Below are 15241 nucleotides of genomic sequence, written 5' to 3'. Positions count from 1 at the left end.
TGATGTAAAAAAAAAATATATATATATATGCAAGTGTTCTTTGTCATACTACAATCCGTTGCGTACGTGCGCACATGATAAGCCGTTTATTCAGCATCCTTGATAACCTACGGTACTAGTATTGTCTCACTAGTAGGACAATTCAGCACACTAGGAGAATAGACTCGAGTGCACTAGTAGACAAACTACTAGTACATGGACCTAAAACTGGATACGTGTGTGTGTACACACACGCATAATCTCATTTCAACATTTTGCCAACACCAAAGCAACTCAGTCCACCAGACAGACAATTGGATCAAGCGCTAACGAGCAGTAATGGCTGCCAATGGGGCTATATGGAAGCGATGCTAATGGCGCTAACCGAGTTCCGCATTTCTGGGTACTGCCTCTAATTGGATGAGATGCCCTTCGAAAGCGCAGCTGTGCCATCACAAAGCGTCTTCAGTTTGCATTTCTAAGAATAAGAAGCCTATGCAGAGAACATACATACGGTATTGTACAGTGTGCACGATGTGTGAGAGCATGTTAGTGTGTGAGATGGCCCATTTTGGCCAAGTTCAAACAGCAACAACAGTCACACTGCGCTCCTGATAGGAAGTCATTATCTATTTGTGTGTGAAGAAGTGATCTCATTAAAAAGTTCAAGAACAGAAAGAGGAATAAAAATAAAGAAAACGTCGCAATTTGAAGAAGTTGGGAAGAGTACACGGAGGCACCATTGCACACAGGCTTGAAAAATATGAACATAGGCTCATTTGAAGCCTATATTGTTTTTATTTTAGCGTTATATAAGTTACCGTTTATTTATCTTACATGTTGCCACTCTGAAGCTGCTTACTTCATACGTGTCACTAAACACTGTTTTACAGGTGCAAACCACAGTAATTAACATGTTCAATGCGTATTTTAAGTTAAAGCAGATTTTGTTTATTGGATCTCATCAATGGTTTCCTTATGAAGTGTCAGAACGATAAAAGGTGTACTGTATCTTTAAAGCGTGTGTAACGTAAATTCGGTTATGTGTTTTTCAATTATTTTGTATAGTTGAAGATGATCGCTGAAAGCGTGCAAAGACAGCACGCAGTTGTAGAGATGGATTTTATTTTACACAGTGCTTACACACCTGTGGTTGTTGTTAAAGTGCTCAATAAATAAAACTAGTTGAGTTGAGTTGAACTGTTTTAAACCATTTCATTTACCAGATTAAAAAAAACGTTTTTGGATGTTCCCAACACGAGCAGAATTTTTGTTTTTGTAATTCCCTCTCATTAAAAAAAAAATATATTCAGAAAAACGGGGTAAATAAAAAAATATATGAACAATAAATATTGCGTAATAACTGAAAATGAATGATTTCATAAAACAGAAAAAAAAATACTGAAAAAAAGTCCAACAAACAATCCCCCTTAAAGTCAATGCAATACACTTAAGTAGTTATGAATCACAATTTTAAAAAAATGTTTAATGAAAATCTCTGAAAACGTTTTTCTGTTTTACTGAAGAGATTGTGTGCGTAGTCAAGCTTTTAGTAAATGTGCACTTTGCCTTTAAGAAGCTAATTAACATAATGGTGGACTGTATGCAAATAAGAAGGCGTTACCAGAGTTCGTCATCAGATTGACAGCAATAATGAGCTGTCAAATAAAGCGAGGACCGGAAAAGGCGGGTCAATAATCTCACAAAAGAAGAGAAGTCACAAAATTCAGGTCATTTATTTCAGCACTGAGCGGCAGTGTGGAGCAAAGAAGACGGGAGGAGAAGAACACAGTCCAGGCCCGCTTCGGTTCCGTCGTGTTCGGAGAGAAGAAATAAAAAAGGCAAGCGTGATGTGCTTCGTCGGGCCGACTTGTTGAGCATCTCATCACGTAGGCTACTGTGGGCTGGCTCTTTGTCGGGTTTCGAACAATGGACCCCCATCGCTGTGACGACGAGGCGGACTACGAGGATGAAGATGTGGACCCTCGTATCCAGGTATAGAATCCCCCGAACCCCCCCCCCCCCCCCCCCATTCTTACGTCTTATTTTAAACCTAAACATCAAAATATGTTTGTAAATCATCCTCCGGCGTAAATGACGACGTCCTAAAGCTGTTTTCACACGATTGTCATCCATTTTGTGTCTTCCACCAATTAAGATGCGACACTAGAATGACAGCTGACGACCGAATGAAGAAAATGTGTCGTTAGACCTAAAGTTAAATAAAAAAAATTAAACGAATTTGAATACATGTTTATAAACAAAAATTCCTAAGGATTACATGTACACCAACGTTAAGTTAAATACAGCGAACTGTATTTTTAAAAAGAAGAAGAAGAAAGACTACTTCTCAAGTAGAAAATATACCCCCGCAATCTCGCGGTTTGGTACCATGAATTCGCATGTTCGTGGGAAACTATTGACTGTATAGTACCAAGTGTTTGTGAATGATTTTTTTTAATAAGGGGGGGGGGGGGGGTCGCAAATTTGCATGAATATTAAATTACAAGTAGGACTGCTTGAACGATTTGACGAAAATATTTTAATTTTGATTTTTCTGTCAGATAATGTGATTTCAGTTCAATATACAATTTTCTTCAAATCAAGATTCAGTGTAGTAATCCCTATGTACAGAAACATTTACAAACATTACAGAAAATGACGCCATACCTTCAGAACATTAAAAACGAGTCCTTTTTCAAGGTTTTGAAAGTTTCAGCAAAGCAAGTCTTATTGCTTGCGTCACATGTTATTAATAGTGTATGTAAAAAATATATTTTTTAAATGTGATCATATTCTTTATATAAGTAAGATTATATGTAAATATTTCATATTTGTAGTATATTCAATAAGACTTATATTAGCGATATGGCCTGAAACTCATATCGTATTAATTGGAAAATGTTTACCTCAATGAAAATAGAATCTAGTATTTAATTTAACAAAAACAAAACAAAACTAACAAGGAACGGTTCATCCAATTTTCTTACAGTCTAAAATAATAGCATATAAATTTGGTGGTGTAATAAATACCAGGCACAGCAAAAAAAGAAATTCCAATTTAGTTCTGTAAAAAAAAAAAAGGAAGTTTAGAAGAACTTCTTCTGTGTGGTCGCCGAAACAGGAAGCGCCAACACACCTGCTCGTTGCACGTTTCTGTCTCTCTAATGTACATGTGCTGTTGTATCAACAGTGGACAAACGGGATCCGTAAATAATCCTTCACAGCGCAACACACTTCGTTCTGGGATACAACTTGAAATCCAATTCATTCTTGCTGTAATAAAAACAGAACAAATCCATTTGGCAGCACAAATGTGAGGGACTGTAAACAACTGTTGTACAAATGTAATTCTTTTGTGGCCCTGAACTAAAGAAGCAGAATAACATGTGTGCTAATGATGAACCGCCGGTGTAATATTAATGCGGAGAAATTATGATGTGGCAATATGGTCTCTCGTGTCTTGCAGGGCGAGCTGGAGCAACTCAACCGGTCGTCGGACGACATCAACCGATGTGAGACGACGCTGGAGGTCAGTATGGTGTCGTGGAGTGCTCCGGGTTATTTATAGCGCTCGCATGGATGTGCCGCATCGTCGCACTCGCGTTAAGCAATCCTCATTAAATGCTTAGGAAATGAAAAGTCCAGCAGCAGGACAATCTCCACAATGATTGGACACATCTGTGGCATAATTTTTGAGTTAGAATGAATTTAGCTTGATAATAGATCCTACTTGCAGCATTAAACGTTTTTTTCAATGTACATGCACAATAATGTCTCTTGAAAATAACCAATTAATATAGAACTTTATAAGGTTTATCCAAAAAAAGGTTGTTGTTTTTACAGTGTAGTATTTAGGGTATATTATTCAAATTGTATGTTTAATTATACTGTTAAAACACACACAAATTCATTAACAAATTACAATTAATACAATTTTGATAATGGTTCGCATGCACCCCCGTGCTTGAATTTTTGAAAAACTTGATCATTTGAACCGTTTCCCACAAGCTGTGAGCAATTGGTGCCACGTCTTGCGTTTTTATGATTGTAGGTCAGTGACGATATAAAAGAGGTGAAAGTCCCACGCGTCGCTTTTATGACCAAATGATGTCTTGGTGAAGTCAGCAAACATGCAATCGTTTACCCTAATAACTAATCATTATGATTGTTAAATGTATTGCTTATTAACTCATTCACTGCCATTGACGGCTATAGACGTCAAAAATTCATTTGAACTATTTCTATTAGTTTAACATTGTTTTCCTCTTTTGTTAACAAGAGTATATGAAACCCTAGAAAAATGGATATAAAATCTGCGATTAATCGTGAGTTAACTAGTGAAGTTATGCGAGTAAAAATTTTAATCGCCTGACGGCACTCATTTTTAATAATCTTTTCTTTTTTAACAAAGGACTACTGAAATCAGTTAATTACAGATGATATGCTGAAATCAGAGGATTTGGACAAATTTAAATAAATAAAAAATGGCTCCAAATGATTGAGTTGATTATTAAAAATAAAAAAAGATTATTAAAAAAAATAGGGGGGTCAGGTGATTAAATGTTTTAATAATAATTAATCGCATGACTTCACAATTAATCAGAAATTTTATATCTGTTCTAAATGTACAATAAAAAAAATCTAGGTTTTCATACTCTTGTTAACAAGTGGGAACAAAATGTTAAACTAATAGAAATAGTTCAAATGAATTCTTGACGTCTAGAGTCGTCAATGGCAGTGAATGAGTTAAACTTAGTGGAAATGTGTACATGTCTAAATGTTCTAAAAGACAAACAAAAATACTTAATTACAACTGAATTTTAGTTATCAAATGTACTATACTGGATTCCAAAAAGTTTAAGCCACTCTAACATTTGCAATTTGTTTCAGTGATTCTTTTGCATACCAGTAGGGGGAGCCATTGTACCACTAGTTGTATGCATGTCACGCTTTTAGACTAACTGAAGTAATCTTTGTTTTGTCAGGATGCCCGTCAGAAGTTCCGCTCGGTCCTGGTGGAGGCCACCGTCAAGTTGGACGAGCTCCTCAACAAGATCGGGAAAACGGTGGACGAATCCAAGCCCTACTGGGAGGCTCGACGGCTTGCCCGACAGGTCCGTTGTTAAAAAAAAAAAAAAAAAAAAATATATATATATATATATATATATATATATATATTCCACTTTAAATCGACACGCAAAGATTTTGGCTTTCGGTGCCTTCATTCTTGTGAAATGCAGAAGTTAGTTTAAACTGGAAAGTCCACAATAGTTACTTCCTTTTTCTCATTGTGTGTTTTGGTATTTCATATGCTGTATAATAGCAGGGTTGCGCGGTATATTGGTGATAACTCGCTGTCACAAATGAAACGATATTCCGTATTTTAGTGGTGAGTTGGTAGACACTTAACTCATTCACTGCCATTGACGGCTATAGACGTCAAAAAATCATTTGAACTATTTCTAGTTTAACATAGTTTCCCACTTTTGTTAACAAAAGTATGAAAACCTAGAAACAAATGTTTTGTATTAGAACAGATATAAAATTTGTGATTAATCGTGAGTTAACTAGTGAAGTCATGCGATTAATTACGTTTAAAAATTGTAAAAGCCCGACGCCCTTAATTTTTTAATAATTTTTTCTTTAAAAAAAACCCGTAAAAAATCAAACAGATGTTGTTTTTTTAAAGATAAGGTTATTAAAAATTTGGGTCATCAGGCGATTAAAATTTGTAATCGTAATTAATCGCATGACTTCACTCGTTAACTCATGATTAATCACAAATTTTATATCTGTTCTAAATGTACAAAAAAATCTAGGTTTTCATACTCTTGTTAACAAGTGGGAACAAAATGTTAAACTAATAGAAATTGTTCAAATTAATTTTTGATGTCTATAGCTGTCAATGGCAGTGAATGAGTTAAAAAAATATATACATATTTTTTTCAGACACGATGAGTAAGTGAAGCACATGACTGTGCAGTAGATTTGATCATCTGTCCTGTTGTTTGTTGGACATTTTATGGTTGGTTGTCACCACCTGCCGTTGCAAAGTACTTTGAGGCCAAAGTCTTAGAAAAAATGCTGCATCGTAACATTCAACTTTAACAAGGAGGACGAGGAAAAGTCGAAGAGTGTCACAGTTTGGCTTTATTTGAGCTGAATGACGACGTTACCGCGTCACTTTCCACCTTCAAAGCTGCTTCACGTTTGTAATTCAGCATGTTAGCTTAAATAGCGTCTCTCGCGAAAATGTAGCCGCCGGTCATTCACCTTGTGTTGACCCTCCAGAAGTGAAAAATTAGAAGCGATGCGACAACAATAAAATCCTTGTGATCTCTGAAGTCTTTTATAGATTTTTTTATTTATCTAAAAAAAATCACTTGTTGTTTTTTGCGCTGATGCCTTTGATGGCCCACATGGCGTCACGCAAAGCAGCCTCGACTCAATTAGACACGACTCCCTCATGCTGTTTGCGGCAGATAAAAATATCTTGGCTGCGGCACTGAGGCTCCTTGTCTCAATTCCACCGGCAACTTCGATTTCAATGCTTTGCCCGCTATTTCTTCTCGCGCTCCCGTCTTCCATCACTGTCAGTGTGATAATAAAAAAGGGGGGGGGAGGCTTGTGTATGGAGATAATGCAGGTGGCGTCGTCGCTAGGGGCGTTTGACCTCAATTCCCGCTGGAAGATCAAATCCAGAATTGTGTTGTTGCATATCAGCTTCTGGCTGCCAGCAAATTGGCCATTGTGAGTTTTCCGCTGTGGGGAGTCAACCTTGGATGCAGTTTGGAAGTTTGGAATTGTCGCTAGAAGAAACACTTGGAATTAGCGCGAGAGGCTTCGTAGAAGAAGAGTGATCAACTTTAGTGAAAGAACTGGTATGAAGGAAATCCGAGTCACGTCGGAATGTATGCAGGACAACATGTTTATTTTTACTATTTACTTTTCACTTATTTATTAACTCATTCACTGCCATTGACGGCTATAAACGTCACAAATTAATTGGAACTATTTCTATTAGTTAAAAATGTTTTTCACTTTTTTAACAATTGCATAAAACCAATAAAAAATGTTTTGTACATTTAGAACAGATATGAAGTTTGTGATTAATCGCGAGTTAACTAGTGAAATCATGCGATTAATTACGATTAAAAACTTTAATCGCCTGCCGCCCTTAATTTTTAATCTTTTATTTATTTATTTTTTATTAATTCACTGCCATTGATGGCTATAAACATCAAAAAATAATTTTAACTATTTCTATTAGTTACATTTTTAGTATGAAAACCTAGAATTTTTTTATTGTACATTTAGAACAGATGTAAAATTTGTGATTAATCGTGAACTAGTGAAGTCATGCGATTAATTACAATTAAAAATATTAATCGCCTCTTGTCTTTAATTTTTAATAATCTTTTTTTTATGAATTTATGGCAGTAAACAAGTTAATAATGACAAATCTGCGATTTATCATTATGCATCTGGCTAATATTGTTAGCCTATTAGCATAATTTTTTATTTGCGGAGATTCTTCATCGCCCAGCTAATCCTCACAAGTGGACACTACTTGTTTGAATTTGTTCTATTTTTTTTTTCTTGTTTCCCAAAAATATTCAAAACAGTCTTTATTCAATTATGCTTTCAGGCTAATTGGTTCAAATTTGGCAGCAATGGGGAAAAAATCTCCCGGACAAATGTCTTAGAAGGATATTTAGAAACGGCTTACATGACCCTAAAATGGCCGCTTCAAACGAAATGTTCATGTTGCAAAGTTAACCAGGCTTAAGGAGGCTGAACTCAGCCATGTTTCAACATTTAACACATACTTTTCACAAGAAAGAATGTTATATTTCAACTGGCGCTGACATTAGCATTGCGGTCGTGTATGTTGCATGCTGGGAGAAGAGATGAAGATGCGCGTTGACTCATTCGGGTCAGCGCCATGAAGCTAACCAGTGAAAGTTGCCAGCGTTTGTTCTGCCGAGTGCACTGCTGTGAAATTGGCATCCCACTTCCTTCTTTTGTCCTTTCACTTGACCTGTTTTTTGTCACACGGCAAAGTCACGCCAGTAATAAGAATCCATGGCTCTCTTACACAAACAAGCGTACAGTCAGCATTTTATTGCCTTTGCCTTTTGCACACAGCCTGGGATATTATTATATGCGGGTAGAAAAAGTCTGCACACCCCTGTTTAAATGCCTGCTGCTATTTTAAACAGGGGTGTCAAAATTAGTGTGTTAATTTTGAGTTCATTTAAAGTTCCTCTAACGCCACTGAATTTTTTTTTAACGCGCGATTAATGACCGCCCCTTCCTTGGAAAGCCTGTCGTGGGGGAATTCCAGTCGCAACGAAGCCGAAAGTTTAGCGATAATAATGCATATATTTGTGGAGACGGGGATCAAGTTGTATTTTACCGTTTTTTTAAATGTGCACAATTTAACAAGCTACTTCATGTTAAAGATGAGATAAATGCACTGAGCTGTCACCAATGTCTTACGAATGCAATTATGCCATCCAGTGGCAGAAAATGACAACACAAATCAATATTACACTCGTTTTTTACAGTACAGTACATCTTTTTAATTTTAACTCAATTTTATGAATTATAAAATTACTGTATCAATGACTAAAAGGTGAAGCCATATTTCTATGAATTAAAAAAAAAATCTCCACTTTTATGTTAACAAGAATTTGAAAACTTGGGAAAAATGTTTTATTGTACATTTAGAACAGATATAAAATTTGCGATGAATTATGATTACAAATTTTAATCACCTGACACCCCTCCATTTTGAACTGTTGCTAATTCTCTTCCCCTCGACCGAGGCCGCATTTCCATTGGAAGAAAAGCAGCCACAGATTATTTTCCTTTGCTATTTATGAAGACAGAATTTCTGGTGTGAAGCTAACAAGCCACTCTGAGAACAAACTGGGACAAAGAAGAAAAAGGCTCGTTTTTGTCATCTGCTCGCTAGCTTAGCTCAAATTGTTTTTCTTATTTCTGCACGAAAAAATCATTGGAAAAACTGCAGCTGGCGCCCGAACTGTAAACGACAACGCGCTCACGGCAAAATCCGACCACAGCAACACATTTTGAGACGTCAGCGTTTGCTTTTTTTTGACGACATCAGCTGGCCCCGGGTCCGCACGGACAACGGCGGCGAGTGTAGGTAGCCTCCAACCACATGACTGCAACAAGGCGGCGGTTGTTGGCGTCACGCTACACGCTAACCAGCGGCGCTAATTGACTTACATGGAGCATGTGATGATGTCAGCGGTTTGGCAGATGTGGGAGTGATTTAGCAGGAGAGATTTCTTTCTTCTCTGTCAATTTGGGCTCAAATCCTCCAGAATTGTTGATCCGCCGGGTCACAATCGAGCAAACATGTGGCTTGTGCGCCTTTCAGGCTCAGCTGGAGGCCCAGCAGGCCACGCAGGACTTCCAGAGAGCCTCCGAGGTCCTTCGCGCCGCCAAGGAGACCATCTCGCTGGCTGAGCAGCGCCTCCTAGAGGAGGACCGCCGCCATTTTGACTCGGCCTGGCAGGAGATGCTCAACCACGCCACGCAGCGGGTCAGCAGCCGCCCCCCCCCCTTTGGCCTCCATGAGTGGATTTTTGTACGGAGAATGTGCTGATGAGATGCGATTGGCTCTCGCAGGTGTTGGAGGCGGAGCACGAGAAGGTCCGAAGCGAGGCGGCGCACAAGGAGACGGCGGCCAAGCACGCGGCGGCCATCGCTCGCATGAAGCAGCTGGAGAAGAAACTCAAACGCACCATCAGCAAGTCAAAGTAAGAACAATGAAAAAAAATCAGTCTTCAGATTCATGTTTGTCTATTTTCAACTAATTAAATTTTCAACTTCCTGTTTTGTGTTTTCCTTCTGTGACATCATCTCCGTTTCCGCAGGCCCTACTTTGAGATGAAAGCCAAGTTCTACCTGCAGCTGGAGGTACACGACAAGCTCAGTCTTATTTCATTCAAACCTGAAGCCGACCGTCCAACGGTGACCGTACCGCCATTTTTCTCCCGAACAGAACCTGAAGAAGACGGTGGACGAACATCAAGCCAAACTGTCGCAGGCCAAGGCCGAGTACAAGGGGGCGCTCGGGAACCTGGAGGCCATCTCGGACGAGATCCACGAGCGCCGTCGCAGCTCCGTCATGGGCCCACGGGGGCGGGGCGTCGGCGCAGAGGGCGACGGCCAAGGCGGCAACGGGGACCAATCGTCCGGCTTCAAGATGGAGTCCGACGGCATTTCCAGTAAGATGAATATGACGAAATTTTCCAGTACAACAAATAATCCAGATTATGATGAAATATATTTTCAGATAATGGTTGGAAGGAAATATTTAAATTTCAGATCAACCTAGTTTTGCTTAAGACTATGAAATGTCACATCCTCTTCAATCCTGCTTTCTAAGCCAACAAAAAGCACTTTTTTTCTCTTTTTTTTTTACTATGATATTTTTGTTATCCTTTGCCTTTGCTCTCTCTTGTTGAGTTTAAATGTGTATTATGTTAAGGGTTTTTAACTCATTCACTGCCATTAACGGCTATAGACGTCAAAAATAAAAAATATATATTTTTCCAATTTTGTTAACAAGTGTGAAAACCTAGATTTTTTTTTATTGTACATTTATAACAGATATAAAATTAGTGATTAATCGTGAGTTAACTAGTAAAATCAATTATTTAAAAAAAAAATCGAATTAATCACATGACTTCAATAATTAACTTGCGATTAATCACAAATGTTATATTTGTTCTAAATGTAATTTTTTTTAAAGGTTTCCATACTCTTATTAACAAATATGGAAAACTAATAGAAATAGTTCAAATGAATTTTTGACGTCTATAGCCGTCAATGGCAGCGAATGAGTTAAGGACCTTAAAAAAGATTAAGTGTCGCAAAAGCAATTAAAAACATGCCTATTGAAGATTTCTCTTGTTGTGGGAGTGGTCTGGAACGTCACCCGCATGATGTCATTTCAGTTAGAAACATTGATTTAATAACTAGTAAATTGAAGGTGTGTTGGTCTGTGAATTAGAAAGGATCAGCATTCAGCGTCCATTTTGTCAAAACAGCTAGCCATTTTATGTAGCTACTAGTGAAGGTGCGTTTAAGTGTAGCGGGGAAAAACCTCATCCATCCATTTCTCCCCCCCCAAACAGTGATGTCGGTGTGTTTCGACGACGAGGCGCGCAACGGCGGCAGCGCGGCGTCCGAGGAAGACTCGCGTTCCACGTGCAGTCTCGGTTCTTCTCCCAGCAGCCCTCAGGAGCTCCAGTCGCCGTGTTCCTTCGCCACCTCCTCCTCTTCCTTCGCCAACTCCTCCTCTTCCTTCGCCAACTCCTCCTCCTCCCCCTGTCCGTCACCGACTCCATCCGGCTCCTCGTCCTCGTCCTCGCCCCCCTCCAGGCCCTGCAGCCTGGACTTGCCCAGCTCCATCTCCCTGTCGGACTTCGGCTTCATCTCGCCCGTGCTCGGCCCTCGAAGCGAGTGCAGCGGGGCGTCGTCGCCTGAGTGCGAGCTGGAGAGAGGTGAGTGGGCTTTTGTCTGTTTTTGGTCCAGTTTCTTGTGTTTTCATACTTTTGTCAATTTTCTACACTTTTGTCGGATTTTGGGGGGTCCATATTTTCTTCACTCCCAGTACTTCCTGTTCTACATTAACTCATTCACTGCCATTGACGGCTATAGACGTCAAAAATTCATTTGAACTATTTCTATTAGTTTAACATTCTTTTCACTTTTGTTAAGATTATGAAAACCTAGAAAACAATTAGTGTACATTTAGAACAGATGTAAAATTTGTGATTAATTGTGAGTTAACTATTGAAGTCATGCAATTAATTGCAATTAAGAATTTGAATCGCCTGATGCGATTTAAAAAAGAAAGAAAAAATTAAGCGCATCAGGCGATTACAATCTTTAATTGTAGTTAATCGCATTACTTCACTAATTAACTCACGATTAATCACAAATTTTACTAGTGAAGTCATGCGATTAATTACGTTTAAAAACGCCCTTAATTTTTTTATAATTTTTTCTTTAAAAAAACATTACAAATTAAACAGATGTTTTTTTTTAAAAGATAAGGTTATTAAAAATTTGGGGCATCAGGCGATTAAAATTTGTAATCGTAATTAATCGCATGACTTCACTAGTTAACTCACGATTAATCACAAATGTCTGTCTAAATGTACAATAAAAAAAATCTAGGTTTTCATACTCTTGTTAACAAAAGTGGAAAAAATTGTTAAACTAATAGAAATAGTTCCAATGAATTTTTGACGTCTATAGCCGTCAATGGCAGTGAATGAGTTAAAATGGAACTGCAGGCGTCCCAATACAACAAATTGTGTATGGTTGCGTTTGTGCAATTCGTGGTCCCTGACCCGGGTTCCGACCCTTCCCTCCTTGCGTCGCAGGTGAGCGTGCGGAAGGCGCCGAGGTGACGTTGGACAACGGGCCGACCGTCATCAACAACAACCAGAACAACAACAGCGGCAGCGCGATGGCCGCCACCAAGAGGAGCTTCAACCTGGAGGCTCGCTTCAGCTTCCTCAACCTGCGACGCCAACGTAGCGATGCTAAAAATATGGACAATTTTTCTCCGAAGGCCGTGGTGGTCAAAGGACTGTGAAGACCCACTACAAGAACATTTGGATTGACTATGAAAGACAACGATGGGGACAATACTGTACTTTTACGAAACAAATGGAAAAAAAAAAACCTCCTCATCCGTTTTTGTGTTTTATCATCCTTCTTGATTTATTCCACTAAGATGGAAGCTAGCAGCAAGTGTTGTCAATTGAATGTTGAATAAAGAAAATGTTGCATTGTTGGAAAGTCCCGTTTTAAATTTCGAGAACAAGATGTCTTTAATGTTGCATCCTTACAGTTGCTGATGCCGAGTAAGTTAAGTTCCCGATGCAAAAGCTTGGATGTGTCCCAGTACTTGCCCCAAAAACACTTCTTTTTTTTTTTATCGTTTTCAGTCAAAAATCTAATTTTACATTTGACTTCCCAAAGGTGGCGTAATTTCATCAAACACCTCAATTGCATCTTCATGTACCCAACTTGGCATTTCACACCTTGTAGGTGTCCCAATACTTTTGACCAAACATAAAATTCCCCCCAACACACACACACACATTTTGATGATATTTGCACATTTTTACAGCCTCGCGTATGCTTATCGATATGTAAATATGATATGGTCATAAAATTCGAAAGAAATGATACACTAAAATATTGAGTCGGTGATCTGCATCGCTCTCGCACAAATATTCAAATGTCTCGGCCCGCATGTCGTATGGTAATAAAGTCGGGTTTCAAATTAGGTTTCATGCCAAGGTTATTCGGATTAAATCAGGACTTCAAGTCAGGGATAATGTTTCAATCAAAAGGGTATGGTTTCAAGTTTTCAAATTAGAGTAAAGTGAGGATAGGCTTCTAAATTTGTTTCTCATTCACTGCCATTCGCGGCTTTAGATAAGTTTAACATTTTTTTCCACTTTTAAAAGTATGAAAATCTAGAAAAAAAATGTTTTATTGTACATTTAGAACAGATAAAGTTTGTGATTAATCGTGAGTTAACTAGAGAAGTCAATTTTAATCGCCAGACGCCCCTAATTTATAATGTTTGTTTTTTTTAAAGAAAAGATTATAAAAAATAAAATTTAATATATGTATAGATACACATATATTTTTAGCTCAAATTGTTTTTCTTAATATTTTTTTTAATAGAATAGATTATTGAAAATATTTTTTTTTTTATAAAAAAATATTTTTTTAAAGAAAAGATTAAAAATGAAAATAATTCAAAGAATTAGAATTTTTTTTTTTAAATAATTTAAAAAAATTAAATAGAAAAGATTAAAAATTAGGAGCATCAGGCGATTAAAAATTTTAATCGCAAATAATTGCATGATTTCACTAGTTAACTCACAAATTTTATATCTGTTCTAAATGAACAATTTAAAAAAATTCTAGGTTTTCATACTCTTGTTAGCAAAAGTGAAAAAAAAAAGTTAAACTAATGGAAGTAGTTAAAATGAATTTTGACGTCTCTAACCGTCAATGGGAGTTAATGAGTTAAAGTCCAGTATGGGGTTTCAAGGCAGGGTTACAGTTGGATGTCTTTTATACGGATTTTAATGAAAGGGTAGAGTTTCAAAGAAAGTACAAGATTAGGGTGAGGAGGTGAGGCACTGAGGCAGGCTGTCGCTATAGTAACAAAGTTGTGTCAGCTGATGAGTCAACATGTTTTTTCCCAGGTAGTTTACTTTCACTTTACTGTAACACTTGTTTCAATCGGTTTCTTGTTTTGTAAAGTTTTTTCTTGTATGGGCACGTGCGATAAAGAAAACCTCACTATGATGATGTCACAAGACAACAAAACGTTCCTGTTTGTAACGAAAGGAGTCACGTGACATGACGTGACACGCTCACGTTGCAACTTGTCCGAACTGACAGACTGACCCTGTCACGATGCACAAAACACCAGGAGGGTCACGTGACATGACCTCACGAGAACGTGGAAAAATAAAATGACTACCGAGTGTGTCAACTTTGCATTTCCAGTTAGGTGAACATGACAATAAATCACATTTTGTGGTTATATGTGATCCTAATCAGTGTAAATTACAAACTCTCATTTAAACCCCGACTTTTGGAAGGTTTCCGCAAGCGTTCCATTTTATCGGGACGCAGCATGCGGATTTTCATGAAACTGAAAAAAAAAAAGAAAAGAAAAAAGATAAGTGCCGAAGGGGAAGTCGAGCTTTCGGCATCAAGGCAGATCAGGTATATTTCAAAATAAATCAGTTTGCGAACTATTTTTTAGGGGGGAGCTAGCTAACTACGTAGCATGACATGAGTCGGACATTTAAGACAAAAAAAAACCGAGCTCAGAATAAATTAAACATGACAAAATAACACTATTTAAACACAAAACGTAGAGGAGAAGAGCCATGGTAGAAGTCCCAGAATAGAAATAATGTCCAAAAGCATATCGATCAGGTGACAACAGGCAAGTGTGGCTATTATTTCCCAATAGGACTCGATATACAGTTGTTATCGCGTGAACTCAACTCTCCAGCGTGAACCCCCGTGATCTTGTGGTCTGGCGGATGCACATTTCCGTACACAGAAAGGTCACGCAATGCATGCGGTGTGAATTGGGCGTAACACTTTAAAACGCTAACCCTACTTTCAAACTAACATTTCTCAAATTTAAAACCATACCCAT

The 15241-nt window shown here is 38.0% G+C and overlaps 1 protein-coding gene across 1 annotated transcript; it reads left to right on the top strand.

The window, feature by feature from the left end:
- Positions 1–1703: 1703 nt before the first annotated feature.
- sh3bp5b (SH3-domain binding protein 5b (BTK-associated)) lies at positions 1704–12837 on the top strand. The gene is made up of 9 exons (XM_086079582.1): positions 1704–1974; positions 3449–3511; positions 4968–5096; positions 9395–9559; positions 9646–9776; positions 9894–9936; positions 10022–10247; positions 11160–11528; positions 12417–12837. The coding sequence occupies exons 1-9, from the start codon at positions 1909–1911 to the stop codon at positions 12629–12631; spliced, it is 1407 nt and encodes a 468-aa protein (XP_085935708.1). The 5' UTR covers positions 1704–1908; the 3' UTR covers positions 12632–12837.
- The last annotated feature ends 2404 nt before the right edge of the window (positions 12838–15241 follow it).

Source organism: Leptonotus elevatus, chromosome 6, assembly GCF_054856555.1.
Source record: "Leptonotus elevatus isolate MCC_2025b chromosome 6, RoL_Lele_1.0, whole genome shotgun sequence".
Taxonomy (NCBI): domain Eukaryota; kingdom Metazoa; phylum Chordata; class Actinopteri; order Syngnathiformes; family Syngnathidae; genus Leptonotus; species Leptonotus elevatus.
This window is presented reverse-complemented; position numbering and strand designations above follow the sequence as displayed.